Genomic DNA, 15,157 nt, shown 5'->3' with positions numbered 1-15,157 from the left:
GGCACACACAGTATGTTGACTATGTGAAAGAGCTGCACTGGGAAACTGGCTGCTCTCTTAGAATTCTAACTTTTGATTCAAGCAAATTCTTTTGAAGTCAATGTTGTCTGTGGCCCATTATTATATCTTTGACGTTTTCTGGAATTGATTGAAACGTCTGCTTATTTCACATTATCCATGTCTCAGTCCGATGATATGACCAAATCTTGAGGTTAAAATATTCAGTATGAAGAGATCTGTGATCAGGGCTTCCCCCTTCACCCATAGTGCACCTGTTCAGTTCCCTGTGTATGGTGGCAGTCCCTGCAGTGTCTGTTAGGGTGGCGATAAAGATAAATGGCTGTAACTGCGGGTCTCTCTCTCCTCTCCTGCGCCGTCTCACCCTGGATGTGGCCAGAGTGCCAGCTGATGAAGACAGAGAGGCCCAAGCCCAACACATTCATCATCCGCTGCCTGCAGTGGACCACTGTTATCGAGCGCACCTTCCACGTGGAGACTCCCGAGGAGAGGCAAGCTTACATGATTGGGCTGAATTACCTCATGTTAAATGAGGTGTTGTAATTTCCCTTCCACTCTCTCTCCCTCTGTTCCTCTCTAACTCGTCTCCGTTCTCATTCTCTCAGGGAAGAATGGACGAAGGCCATTGAGGCCGTAGCAGACGGTCTACAGAAAGAGGAGGAGGAGATGATGGACTCCTCCCCAGACCCAATGGACATGGAGATGTACCTGACCAAACCCAGACTCAAAGTGGTGCGTCCCTGTCCTCACGGCCCTTCCTGCCTCAGCCCGCTCCTCACGGCCTTTCCTGCCTCACCCCAGCTCACCCGGCGCCCTGACATTCCCGACATCAGCCCTGGGAGGCTTAGCACCACATAGCATGTCCACTCTGTTTCATCACCACACGTGTGCTGTTAACTCATGAAACAAAGGTCTAAGGGCACCGGATTGGATGTCCCCCACGCAACCGTTTTCAACATTCTCACCAGCCCTGAGGGTCAGAGGTTAATTTAGCCACTGCAGCATTTAGTCCCACCTTTAGAAGAGTGGATGAACTAGCACCTGTAATGCTTCCGTGTTGTCAGTGGGATTGTATGTTTTGAGTAGTTAGAGCATGAATTTGTTATAGCTACTGTTTTGTAACCCGGTGGCTCTTTTTCTCCCCTCGCTCATAGACTATGCACGACTTTGAATACCTCAAACTCCTAGGAAAAGGCACTTTTGGCAAAGTGATCCTGGTGAAGGAGAAGGCCACAGGACGCTACTATGCCATGAAAATCCTGAAGAAGGAAGTAATCGTAGCGAAAGTGAGTACAGGCCACTGACCGTTACAGGAAGCATGAGAGAGATCATGGATACCTAAACGGCAGCCGTTGTGGGAGTTGCACAAACACTCTGTGATCTCTTTCAGGATGAAGTGGCACACACACTCACAGAAAACCGAGTGCTACAGAATTCCAAGCATCCGTTCTTGACGGTGAGAGACCCCTCCATCCTCTCCATCTACCTAACCCAAACTCTCCCCTGGCCACAAAGACTCTGACAAGCCACTCCACTTCAGCCTGGGAGCTTCCATGCAGGGGGAGATGCTGAATCTGTGCTGGGAGAGTTTGAGCAATGTTTACAAACACAGCAATAGACTTGGCCTCTATTGAGGACACTAGACCTTTCATTGTCAGTTAACCACCTTTCTCAAAGTCTGTGACAGCTCACAATGCCAAACTCTTCCACGTTAAGTGGTAACACATGCAGCTTGTGTTCATCCCACTGTGGTGAATGGGCAGTTGGCACACGACAGTAATACCCCAAAGGCAGATATCACATCAACAAAGACTTAGGTTTCTTTTGGAGAACTTGCAAGCTTATTTTTTCTTCATTGATTGCAGTTGTTAAAGTTGTTAGTGTATATCTCCAGGGCCTGAAATACTCCTTCCAGACTCATGACCGGTTGTGTTTCGTCATGGAGTATGCGAACGGCGGAGAGGTGAGCTTTTTAAACTGTCAATAACACCGTAGCTAGATCCAATTTAGCTAGTAGTAGCCAATAATGCCTCCCACCCCTCCTCTGTACGCTCACCCTGTTCCCTCTGTCTCCTCTCCCTCCTTTCCTCGCTTCCTCCTCCCTCTAGCTGTTCTTTCACCTGTCCCGGGACCGGGTGTTCTCGGAGGAGCGGGCTCGGTTCTACGGGGCGGAGATAGTGTCAGCACTGGACTACCTGCATGCTGAGAGGAACGTGGTCTACAGAGATCTGAAGGTACGGTGGTGGAACACAGTCAGTCTCCGACCGGGATATAAATAGTGTCCACAGCAGCATGCTGCAGCCAGGGGCGCATCGATCTCCCTCCCCCTGATTCAGGCCTCACTGCAGCTGGAAACTTAGGCCTAGACCGCCTCTTATGGCAGGAGGAGTAGAATAACCAACATGTCCTTCTGGACAGCTGTTCGACTCGTTTATTTTTCTTTGATTTCACCATTAATGTAAATAGGCAACAATTAAACATTTTGTATTTTAGAAAGTGTGTAAGAGTATTGAGTCATCTTTTACCCCCAGCGTCAAACTTATTCCGTAGAGCTGCAATTTGTTCCTACCAGAAGCAAGAGGCCGGTACAAAAACTCAGTGAACTGTATTCATAGCATAAGAGCAGAGTTATTATATGACTGTTTTTTAGGAGGGAGGGGAGGGAGGCATCTGTAGCCCTGTTTCTTCCAGCTGATGAAACTATACCAGCCAGGTCAGCATAGCCCCCCTCCCTCCTCGTTCCCCCCTCCCTGTGATCTTCCCATGGGTTTATGAGGCAGGCTTCCAACCTGCTAAGGTTCTCCTGAAAATGCCAGGGTAGCAGTATTGGAGGAAGTGCTGACTCTGGCCTGCCTGGTGCTACTGGTCACGTGTGAGCTACAGCTGCCAGGTGACGTTTACTGAGAGGACACTGATATTAAAAGGCAATGCATCGCTAACTCATTCCTCTGAGCTGAAGTCAAAACAGCTGGGCCTCAATCACACACCTCACACAGGCTCTCGCCCTCCTCCTGATGCGGATGCTTCCTGTCTCATTCTGTCTCCTCCCCTCAGCTGGAAAATCTCATGCTGGACAAAGACGGACACATACAAATCACTGACTTTGGACTGTGCAAGGAGGGGATCACAGACGGGGCCACCATGAAGACCTTCTGTGGGACGCCAGAGTACCTGGCCCCAGAGGTAGTGTATTCTCACTGTCCAATCACCAATATGGGGGTCATTAAATCTTAGCATTTTGAGTCAGTAAAGATGTAGCCTTTGGAGCCCAACCCATGTGGGTTCTTCCTCTTCAGATGTTTTTAGAATTTGATGTTGTGAAAAGACCTGCTAGTTTACCCACTTTTGACATGTTCTTGTTAGTACACTGTATCAAGTTTGAGTTTAAATCAACTGAACAGAATAAAGTCACATAGTTGGTAAGTACCTGAAAGAATTAAGACTAAATACTGTTTTGAAGAGAGGAACTGTGGTGCAGAGAATATATCCCACTAAACATATCGTGAATGTATGTTGTCGGGCATATTGTTAAGGCATACAAGCTATGTGGAAGAGTGGCTTTGGGGCAGCTGTTCCTAAATGCCTGTCTAATCTCCAGTAGAAGACATGGAGCTAATGACTCTGCAGTGTGACTAGGGCAGGGCAAGGTGTGCCCGTATTTATTGGGTGAGAGGACATGTGTACAGGGGTGTGGCTGCTCCCCATTGCGTGCAGGTGTGACGCGATAGGGCATTGTGTGTGTGTGATAGCCCTCTTGCCGTAGGAATATTTTTCCGGGAGAAGGGTGCCCATGTTGACACAGTTGCCGGCTCGTTGTTTTTAGCCACCATTTGGAATTTGCTGGGGGGGGGCCGGGGGTTGGCAGTGCCTCAGGAAACGTGAGCTTCTGCCCCTGGAGAAAAGTCCACATTGGCTGCAGCTGCTTCTAGCCCACTGCTGCCCGAGATGATAATAATAATAATTGATTACATTTGTAAAGCGCTTTTCATTAAACAAGATTCATCTCAAAGTGCATAAAATAAAAGTTAAAATAGATTATAAATTTTTAAACAAAGAAAATATCTAGAACCATATCATAAAAGCAACAAAGTCTAGGATGAAGGGTAGGCCAGCCAATAAAGATAAGAACTTAAGGCCTGCTTTAAAAGCCCCAACAGTCTGAACACCTCTGTTCAGGATGACTATCCTGACCTGGGCAAAGCCAGGGCCATGCACGTTGTCCTTACTTCACTTCTCCCCAGTAACATTCTCCCATGGCGCTTTCATCTGACATATTCATCTCTCTTAGAGGACCATCCTGATCTAGGGCATAGTCTACAGTAGCTATCATCACTTAAGCCAACCAGCGCATGAATTACTATTTCATCATAACGTCCCCCACTCACAATAGGGCCAGCAAAAGGCAAATGATAAGTAAAAGGAAAGAAAATAATCTGTTTATATAATTTCATGTTTTATGTGGGGTTTGTTACAAATGAAAGGCAACCTCCATTAACTTGCCCCCCATTCACCCCCAGCTCTTCCTCTGCCATTCTGTACACAGTAACATTCTACCCTATAACAGCCCCAGCTCTTCCTCTGCCATTCTGTACACAGTAACATTCTACCCTATAACAGCCCCAGCTCTGCTAGACTCGAGCAGCGGAGACATCAGGGGGCGTTTCCGTGGAGACAGGGTCGCCGCAGAGCGTCTCTATGGAGCCAGGGCCAGGCAGTGTTACAGGTTGTTCTGCAGTAAACAATGACCTTGTTGTGTGTGTGCTGCACAGGAATCCTGTAACGTCTGGGAATATTCCACAGGCCAGGAGCCCAGCACTGTAAACCTTCCTCTAGAGAACACCCATGGAACCAGTTTCACTTAACCCACTGTGAAATAGGGTCGTTTTATAGAAACATTGGAACAGTAATGCCTGAAGTTGAATTGGGGAAGTTATGAACAAGGAAGTTAAGGAGAGTGAAGGGAATCACATATAATGTGAGCCAGTGATGTGTTTGGGAGAGGGACGGTAGCTGTGTTTGTGTTAGAGGGAGAAAAAAAAGGGGCCAGAGTAAGATAGTACTCTCTATCAAATGGAGGATATTTCTCTTCCCCTCCACTCTGCACTGTGCTGTCCTTGGGGCCAGTGTAACAGAGTCGGTCCAGGCAGCCCTGGTTACGTGTGAGGGATGAGCTTGGCTCCTGTGGTCCTGGCAGCTCCACAGCTGTGGCGCTCTTCTACATACTGTATATGGGGCAGCTGCAGACCCAGCTGTCTCACGGTGTGAATCGCACGACAGCAGCACTGGAAATAGAGACGGTCCAGTAATCCTAGCACCGTGCCGGCTTCAGGTTACCCCTGCCCTCCGAGGCCTCCTCGCCCCTAACCGCAGCGCCAAGCAGCGTGCCCCTCAGACACACACACACGCCGCCCACCCACGCGCACAAACACACTCTGGTTTTGTTCTATTTACGGCCACGTCCGTCCATCTGTTCTGCCCGCCTCTTTCTGGGTCTGTGTACCTTTATGTCCATATTTAATTATATTAGGCTGCCCCCTTACCTAAGACCGGTCCAGGAATAGAGTCAATCTCAACTCATAACCTTTTGATGTTTTAAAGAACAACCTGTTCTCAGTGACTTGATTTCACTTACAACATCCTTCCGGTACTGTTGACCCAACTGCACATCCCAGAAGGCCTTGTATAGTAACAAATGGAAGAGTGTACTGGCGTTCAACAGGTTGCCCCAGTTGGTCAGCACAGAGCTGAAGCAAGCCAATTGATTAGAACGTGTGAACATGTCATCTTCCATGGTGTGCGAACCTCCACCTCCATCACTAAGGGCTGTGGTGTGGTTGGATATACAGTGCAGTCGAGAGGGAGGGCTGTGGTGTGGTTGGATATACAGTGCAGTCGAGATGTTGGTGTGTACTGCAGACCTCCGGTGATTAAATATGCAGGGCTCCTGGGGAAATTCTATCCCTGCTCCTATTGTGAGATGTGAGTCAGTGCTTGCTGTGGCTGGTCAGAAAGCCCAGACCAGGAGAAGGGGACACTGGCCTCGGGGTTCTTTATACAGCCTGGAGAGCTGCTGACCTCACTACTCACCTAATGTCCAACCACTTAGCTAATAGATAGGTTTCAGAGATCTAAACCAAGAATGTATAGTATGTGTGTCTCTTCTGATGCCGTCATAGGGCTGACCGTACATTTGAACTCCTGCTAGCCCTAGTATTGTCCTTGTACTGTCCTGTATGCTTCCAGGTATGATTGTGCAGTTGTCCATGGTGGTATTAGTGAAGTTGTATTCTATTGAGTTGTGGTTGTCCTGTGTTGTCTAGGTTCTGGAGGACAATGACTACGGCCGGGCGGTGGACTGGTGGGGTCTGGGCGTGGTCATGTACGAGATGATGTGTGGTCGGCTGCCCTTCTACAACCAGGACCACGAGAAGCTGTTTGAGCTCATCCTCATGGAGGACATCCGTTTCCCACGCACCCTGGGCCCCGAGGGCAGGTCCCTGCTCTCAGGCCTGCTCAAGAAGGACCCCAAGCAGCGGTAAGTAGGCCTAGCCTCTCCTCCCTTCTCATTCCAACCAAAAAGCCCTCTGTACTTACTCTTGTCCATTGGTCCCTGTGTCTTCCAGGTTAGGTGGTGGACAGAATGATGCTAAAGAGATCATGCAGCACAAATTCTTTGCTGGGATTGAATGGCAAGATGTTTATGAGAAGAAGGTAAATCGGTGTAACACGTTCCATTACTTCAGAGAACAACCAATAGATTTGACCAGGCCCGCAAATGTCTACACTCTGATTGACAGGACAGATGTGCCAATGTGCTCCATGATGTCCTCTCTTCTCTCACAGCTGGTCCCGCCCTTTAAGCCGCAGGTTACCTCAGAAACAGACACGCGGTATTTTGACGAGGAGTTCACAGCACAGACCATCACTATTACACCGCCCGGACAAGGTACTACCTCACCCACTGTATCGTTACAGGATACACACACCACACTCGCGTCACAGAGAACAGTATTACGAGCCCAAATAGACAATCATCATTCTAATGTTTTTCACTGGACCGGAATGCTTTTGTTTAATTGTGATGATCATAGTCCGACTCAGTAAGAATGAACTGGACCCACAGGTGGTTCTGAACGTCATTACTGTTGAGAGAACCACTTACTGAGTTTCAGAATCTCAGACATTTCTATCCCCCTCTTCAGAGATTTTCTGAAAATGTTGATTTTAAACTGAACTTTAAATTGTTATTATCATGGCTCCAAAGGTAATTGTTTATTTTTGAGGGGGGTTTACAGAATTTGTGTCCCAAACGAAAACCCCAAGCTGATCTACATGGTTTACTTTTAGATGGACTGTAATATTCTTCCTCTTGTTGTCAGGCTTATGAGAGAATGCCCCTAGTTTCTACTTTAAATGCAGTCCGATCTTTGCTTACTATCAGACTGCCTAGGACATGTACGTTTTGAGTACTCCCAGTACTTTTACAACCTATTAATTGAACAACCATTTTTGAAGGTGCACTCCATATGAGTTCCACGTGTAAATACCCTTGATGTTTATGATACTGTAGTAGCCAAGGAATTAAATCCCACAACATCATTTAGAGGTATAGATTGCACTCTCAAAGGCGAGTATTGAAATGAGAATGGGGAAGGTTCATGTTCCCTATCCCAGTGCAATTAATGCGAGGTCAAATTACACAGAGCTTATTCAATTCCTCTGGGGGATTTGTGCCCTCTTCTGGAACGCATGTGTAACATCTGTTATTCCATAGTTCACTGTGTCCCTCAAAATGGTGGTGCTAGAGCACTAGCAATGTGTGCCAAACTGCACCCTGGGCTAGTTCGAGGTACACTATCTATTAGGACTAAATCATAATGCTTTTCGTAGTCACTGAGATGGAAAAAGAACACATTGAATTCAACAAATGTGATGATCAGATTAATGTTATACACTAATTGAGTTCTCTCTGTGCCGTCCCACTCTTTCCTCCCCACTTATTATCTATTCCAGAAGACAGCATGGAGTTGTTTGACAGCGAACGGAGGCCCCACTTCCCACAGTTCTCCTACTCTGCGAGTGGGACAGCCTAAACTCCCCCTCTCATTCCTCTGGTTCCAACATTTCCCCTCACCTTACCAGACTGCACATCCAACTACATTCACCCCATCCTTTTTTTTACTTCCAGTGTCGCATATAGTATTGTTGAACAGACATTTGCTATCTGCAAGTTCGGTAATTATAGGGGAAAATACTTCATAGTACACAAATGAAAAACTGGTTGTTTCTGTGGCTTCTTAAGACTTTTCTAATGGTGAGAGAGAACACTACAGTGTTGCTTGTCTTGATGAGTAGAGTCAGACAAGCTTGATGTTCATAAAACCACACTTTATAGGAAAAGGGTGGCAATGTGGTATATCATTTTAGAATGGTCAGGCTACACTTTCCTAAACTTCTATCAGAACCTGTTATTTGTCACACATTATTCACAAAGTGAACATTTTACGGGACCATAAGGATTGTATCGGAATTAGCCATGTAAAATGAAAATTGTCTTTTTGATGTTCTTTGTTTAAGGCAAAGATATATTGTGGACCAACAGCAACAACAAAATATGACCAATGACTTAATGTTCCATGTAGTGGGAGGTTTAATCATATTTAGATATTGTTATCAGGACTTTCACATTATACTAATCACTATTTGACCAACACTTTGAAACCTGTTGTTCTGCCATTGAATGTACCTAATCAATAAAATGTATAATTCTGCATACCTAACTGTTGTAGAACATGGTTGATTCTCATAGGACTTCCATCCCTCAAAAGAACATTCTTATCTGTATGTTAGAGCCCCAAAACATTCTAGAACAAAGTGAGAACATGGTCTATGGACCTCTGTCAGAGCGCTCTGCTCCATTATCAGTCTAATGACAAATTGTGCAATACAATGGCAGACACTTAGAGAACTGATTCTGGGAGCAGGCATACAATGTAAATGTGTTAAAGCTTGCCGGCACTGAATCTCAGAACCGTGTCTACACGGTCAATTGGATATCCATTTGCTGTTGTCCCATTGAAAAGACAGTTACTCTAATCTCTCTGGACTATGTGCTTGGATCATGATGCCTTCCTGTCTGAATACTGTGTTTCAAACACTCTGGGCTGTTTCTTTCTGAACTGGCCAGTCAGGTACTGATCCTTTCTGCCCAATCAGGGAATCTTCTGTCTCCTCTGGGTTTTTTCCTCCCAGTGTATTCACTACCGCCTCAATGAGGTCACTGTAACAACACAGTCCTTTAGGACTTACTCCATAAACAAGCTGGGCTGTGGTTCAGGGGAAAACAAGTTGAGTCCGCTTTGATCTCTATAGGTAGGGATCAGGGTACATGGTTCTGAGTTATTTATAGAAAACGAGTTTGACTGTGCCAATGATATGCAATTTCCTGCCCCAAAACATGTATTTGTACTTGTTACACTTTATAGTTGGAAATGACTGAATTAATGTCAATTCTGAAAGGTGTGAACTATTAAAGGCTTGTTTGCGTAATTAACCCCCCCTATACAGATTGCTGTAGATAAACTGAGAATCTTGGAAATGCTTTTTGGGGAAACTGCACAGTGTTTCCAGGGGACTGATAACTATAAAGTTAATGTTATTGAATGTAAAGGCATTTATATTTTCACCTCAATTCCTTTTTTCCCAAACAATTGTTAGATTGGATTGTTACTTATTCCTGTGCTGTCACCCTCTGAAAATGGGGAAATGCCTTTTATACATTTATGTTTTTACATTGTTTTTGTACCTGCCCTTTCCCATTCCTGAAACGGAGGGCACCAGCTTTAGTAAACAAATAATATAACCTTTGTACACTTTTTACTGTTTTGTTTCTTTCAAATTTATATAAAATATCTTAACTAAATTTGTGCCAACTTGTCTTTTTTTGTTGATCGTTACAGAACATTTATGGATAGGATAGGATAAGGTAATCCTTCTAACCCCCCCCCCCCCCTTAAAAGATTTAGATGCACTATTGTAAAGTGGTTGTTCCACTGGATATTATAGGTGAATGCACCAATTTGTAAGTCGCTCTGGATAAGAGCGTCTGCTAAATGACTAAAATGTAAAATGTAAAAATGTATCTTCTCTAATATGCTTTAACCCACAGTCATAGATCCAAAACATTAGCAAGTCAAGCTTGTGCTGAGTGAAGTACTTAAGAAAAGAATAACTCATGAGGCAAGCGTCTGAAACAAATTATGAATAAACCTAAGTACTGAGTGGTTGGACTTGGCCTTGTTTCTGTACCTCCACAGGATTGCTTAGGTCCGTGTCTGTCTGGCTCGTTCTGCAGCTGGTTAGAGCTAGAGGAGAAGCTCCTTTGGGCCAGACCCAGATGGTACAGTCTCTGGAGCAGATGTTGACAGCCAGGGCTCAGTCTGACTGTCTGGCCAGCAGCACAGTCCTCACTGCAGGACCATGGTTGTGCCCAGTGTGGGGCTCACCTGACAACCGCTCTTCACCTGGCTCCAGCTGCACAACCCACAATGCACCTCTGCGTTAGCAATGATGTTCTGCCCGCTCTTGGGATGTGTTGTAGGGAACTTGTCAAATACTGACTCCACCTCTTTCTCCTTACCTCACTGTACCAATCTTTCCAATTTTCATCTGAGGGTTGAAAACGCATCTATGCTTTAGATATATCCCTGGGCGGCAGGTAGCCTAGCGGTTAGAGTGTTGGGACAGTAACCGAAAGGTTAGTAGCAAGGTGGAAAAATCTGCCGTTCTGCCCTTGAGCAAGGCAGTTAACCCACCTCATAACTGCTCCCCAGGGTTAAATGTGGAAGAGATTGGTTGTATGCATTCAGCTGTGCAACTGACTAGGTCTCCCGCTAAAGTTGAAGTTTTCATGTGAGGTTTACTGGAGAACAAACCCTTAATGCCATTAGAGGCCATTTACATCCAGGAAGGAATGGAAGAGGGCTCCATGAAAAGGCCTTAGGAATAAATAGGATGTGTTTTCCCTCCTCTCACACTGTCAATACCCAACTACTCACATGGCTGCCTGCAAGGCCCTCAATGGCTAGAATAATGTAGGGTGTGAAGATGTTGAGGAAGATTAAATGACTGGGAGGACAGATTTCTTTGCTTTCGAAGTGAGCAGGGAAACAAAAGGGGGGTTGCCCTGAGCGAGAGGTCACAACCTCAGAAAAGCCAGATAAGGAAGGACAGGGATTAAGTCTAACAATGGAGAAGAGTGGGTTTGGGGCAAGTTTGGTGTCAGTGTGAGCTAGTCTGGACCCAGCTGTGATTAAACCAACTTCTAGGACTTACACTATGTACTCAGCCCTTGGTAGTTATGTTGCACCTGCATAAGCTATGGAAAAGTAAATATAGTGATCTGGTTACTATGTTAAAGTAGTTGCAGGTTTTTACTACAGTAGCAACTGCAATTTTGAGACAGACATTTAATTCTTAGTCGTAGAGCACCACCTAGCGGAGAGTAGCAGAACATCTTTGATAGGTAACTCATTAGACAAAGTGATCGTCAGTACTTCCGGGTCACGGAATTTTATAAATAAGTCCCCCGTAATAGTAGAAAAGTGTAACCTGTATTTATTAATGATGTATGAAAAATAGTCTAAACATTAACAATGATTCATATGTTTTCATATTTAAGTGACATTTGCTTTAATTTGAGGTTTTAAAACATGTTCCAAGGTCAAATAAATGCCCTCCATGCAAATCACTGTATATGCATTACATATTGGCTTACAGAGAATAAATTATTCTTTGTGCCGATGGGACGTGGGGAGTATCAGTAGGGTCTGTAGAATCTATACGGCATAATTTCACGTGGCTATAAATAAGAGTGTTGCTGGCCTTTTACAGTGGTCAAAACAGCTTAAAATGGGGTGCTTGGACACAATACGGTACAAATATAGCACTGTACAGGAAACTTTAATTTGTGCTGATGTAAAAGTGGGGTGGGGAGTACTCGGTATGCTCTGTAGAATCTATATATGGCGTAATTTCACGTGGCCATGAATAATACAGAGTATTGCTGGCCTTTTACTCCACCCAGTACATTGGCCACAATGCAAACCCTTACAAAAAAGATTGCAGTCAGAGTGTAGTATAACTGCAGGTATAGTGCAGTATGCTGCAAATACTGCATCAAAATAGTTTTGTTTACTGCAGTAATTTTGCAGTGTAACTGCAGTTATTCTGCAACTACCGCTTCCAATATACCACAATCGACTGCAGTTACTGCACTTTTACTACAGTTTCAAAATGGCAATCTTTTTTTGTAAGGGAATCCCTGTATACCGTTGCCCATGGCAAGTAAGACCACAATTTAGCCAACGCTTGCCATCTTTGATACACTTTTTGATCTGTTCTGGCGACTGATTCCCGATCTCTGTGCACTGAGATATACAATACCAGTCAAAAGTTTGGACACACTCATTCAAGAGTTTTTCCTTCTTTTTTACTATTTTCTACATTGTGAAGACATCAAAACTATGAAATAACACATATGGGAACATGTAGTAACCAAAAACATGTTAAACAAATCAAAATAGATTTTAGATTCTTCAAAGTAGCCACCCTTTGCCTTGATGACAGCTTTGCCCACTTTTGGTGTTCCCTCAACCAGATTCATCAGGCGCAGACCAGATGGGATGGTGCATCTGCAGAATGCTGTGGTAGCCATGCTGGTTAAGTGTGCTTTAAATTCTAAATAAGTCACTCACAGTGTCACCAGCAAAGCATCCCCACACCATCACACCTCCTCCTTCATGCTTCACGGTGGGAACCACACATGCGGAGATCATCCGTTCACCTACTCGGTGTCTCACAAAGACGCAGCGGTTAGAACCAAAAATCTGAAATATGGACTCATCAGACCAAAGGACAGATTTCCACCGGTCTAAATGTCCATTGCTCATGTTTCTTGGCCCAAGCAAGTCTCTTCTTCTTATTGGTGTCCTTTAGTAGTGTTTCTTTGCAGCAATTTGACCATGAAGGCCTGATTCATGCAGTCTCCTCTGAACAATGTATGTTGAGATGTGTCTGTTATTTGAACTCTGAAGCATTTATTTGGGCTTCAATTTCTTAGGATGGTAACTCTAATGAACTTATCCTCTGCAGCTGAGGTAACTCTGGGTCTTCCTTTCCTGTGGCGGTTCTCATGAGAGCCAGTTTCATCATAGCGCTTGATGGTTTTTCCGATTGCACTTGAAGAAACTTTCAAAGTCCTTGACATTTTCCGATTGACTGACCTTCATGTCTTAAAGTAATGATGGACTGTCGTTTCGCTTTGCTTAGTTGAGCCGTTCTTGCCATAATATGGACTTGGTCTTTTACCAAATAGGGCTATCTTCTGTATACCACACCTACCTTTTCACAACAACTGATTGGCTCAAACGCATTAAGAAGGAAAGAAATTCCACAAATTAACTTTAAAAAAAGGCATACCGGTTAATTGACATGCATTCCAGTTGACTACCCCATGAAGCTGGTTGAGAGAATGCCAAGAGTGTGCAAAGCTGTCATCAAGGCAAAGGGTTGCTACTTTGAAGAATCTCGAATATAAGATATATTTTTATTTGTTTAACACGTTTTTGTTTACTACATGATTCCATGTGTTATTTCATAGTTGATGTCTTCACTATTATTCTACAATGTAGAAAATAGTAAAAATAAAGACACACCCTGAAATGAGTAGGCGTGTCCAAACTTTTGACTGGTACGGTATATAATGCTTGACACAATGGCAGAAGAGGCACAGATGTTTGATGTGGTTCCTTGAGACATTGGATGTCTGCACTCGGAGTGTTGCTGACCTGGACGTCTCTCGACCTGGACTGGACAGAGCAATGGTAAATGGTGGTGACAGGTTGACTTTTTGGCCTTGGAGATGGTCGTTCGCTTGGTGGCGCTGTTTCATCTTGGAGGAGAGCCGCTGTGCTTCGGCCTTGGTCTTGAGCCATTTGGAGAGGTCTGTCAGGTTGTACGGGTTGCCTGTTTGCTGTTCGCTGAGCAAACTCCCATGTGGCTTGTGCATGACAGCTCTATGCCTTGGGGACTGTCAAGGGATTTCAGCATGCTGACCAGAAGGTCTACTTTGAGTGCGAAGCTCTGGAAGACCTTGGAATCCCCACCTCTGATGTCATGGGCATTGAGGATTGCAGCGATCTCACTCTGTGCCAGCTGGTGTGGTTGCCTGTACTGCATCTGCAAGACCTGCATGGCTGCAGTGTAGGGCTGCTGGTAGTGTCAACATGCTTGTGCTATCAGCCTGGCCTCATCCAGTGTCAGGTGCTCCATGAGGACCCTGTACTTGTAGTGTTCTGATAGTTCTGTATGAGGGTTCAAGAGGTAGTCCAGCGCCATCTTGAGGTCTGAACTCCCTTTCACTGTTGTGGACTAGATTGATTGCAGGTATGGTCGGAGCGGATAAGCTGACTTAGGTACAGGTGGGTTTACTAGTTGTACAGGCTGGGCTGGAGGTTGCTGAGGTACCAGTGCACGTCGAGCAGGATCAACTGGCTGAAAGGGTGCAGCAAGTTCAGGCAGGTGGGCTGGCTGAAGAGGTGTAGCAGGTCCAGGCAGGTGAGCTGGCTGGAGAGGGGCAGCAGGTAATAGCTGATAAGCCAGCTGGAGAGGACCGGTCCATGGAGGATAAGCTAGCTGGGCAGGTGCAGTCCACGGTTGGTCATTTGAATAGGATCGAGCAGATGACTGAGGTTGGAAGGTGGACTGAGTCTGAGCAGCTGATGGCCAATACCCAGAATAGACCGGAGCAGTGGATGATGCAGACTGAGCCTGAGCTGCTGGTTGGAACAGCTGGTGGTTGGAACAGCTGGTGGTTGGAACAGCTGGTGGTTGGAACAGCTGGTAGCTCAAACAATGGCTGGTTCAGTGGGGTTAAAAGCATCCACAGGGTCGACCTCGCCAGGGCTTCCATTCCTGCCGAGGGGTGTTAGCGGTAGAGGGACTGAGACATTGGCAGCAGTGTCCTTTGGGTCTAGCCATGAGCTGAGTGTTGGATAGTGGCAGTTCATTGTACTGGGTGTGTTGTGAGGTGGTTGAAGTAGTACTGTAGGGACCTGGACCCTCACTGAGCAGGCTTGAT

At 45.5% G+C, this 15,157-nt stretch overlaps 1 protein-coding gene across 3 annotated transcripts in view; it reads left to right on the top strand.

The window, feature by feature from the left end:
- LOC106610858 (RAC-alpha serine/threonine-protein kinase) overlaps positions 1-9,940 on the top strand; it is a 42,550-nt gene extending 32,610 nt beyond the window's left edge. For 2 of the 3 annotated variants that reach the window (XM_014210496.2, XM_014210494.2), the window contains 11 exons: positions 398-509; positions 624-750; positions 1,173-1,304; positions 1,409-1,474; positions 1,913-1,981; positions 2,127-2,252; positions 3,073-3,201; positions 6,339-6,553; positions 6,642-6,729; positions 6,862-6,964; positions 8,032-9,940. In XM_014210496.2, the coding sequence (XP_014065971.1) occupies positions 398-509; positions 624-750; positions 1,173-1,304; positions 1,409-1,474; positions 1,913-1,981; positions 2,127-2,252; positions 3,073-3,201; positions 6,339-6,553; positions 6,642-6,729; positions 6,862-6,964; positions 8,032-8,111 (1,247 nt within the window). In that variant the 3' untranslated portion in view covers positions 8,112-9,940. The remainder of the gene's footprint in view (positions 1-397; positions 510-623; positions 751-1,172; positions 1,305-1,408; positions 1,475-1,912; positions 1,982-2,126; positions 2,253-3,072; positions 3,202-6,338; positions 6,554-6,641; positions 6,730-6,861; positions 6,965-8,031) is intronic. The other variant, XM_014210495.2, reaches the window with a different exon arrangement.
- The last annotated feature ends 5,217 nt before the right edge of the window (positions 9,941-15,157 follow it).

Source organism: Salmo salar, chromosome ssa09, assembly GCF_905237065.1.
Source record: "Salmo salar chromosome ssa09, Ssal_v3.1, whole genome shotgun sequence".
Lineage (NCBI taxonomy): Eukaryota > Metazoa > Chordata > Actinopteri > Salmoniformes > Salmonidae > Salmo > Salmo salar.
The sequence above is the reverse complement of the archived record's forward strand: the minus strand, read 5'-3'. Positions and strand labels throughout refer to the sequence as shown.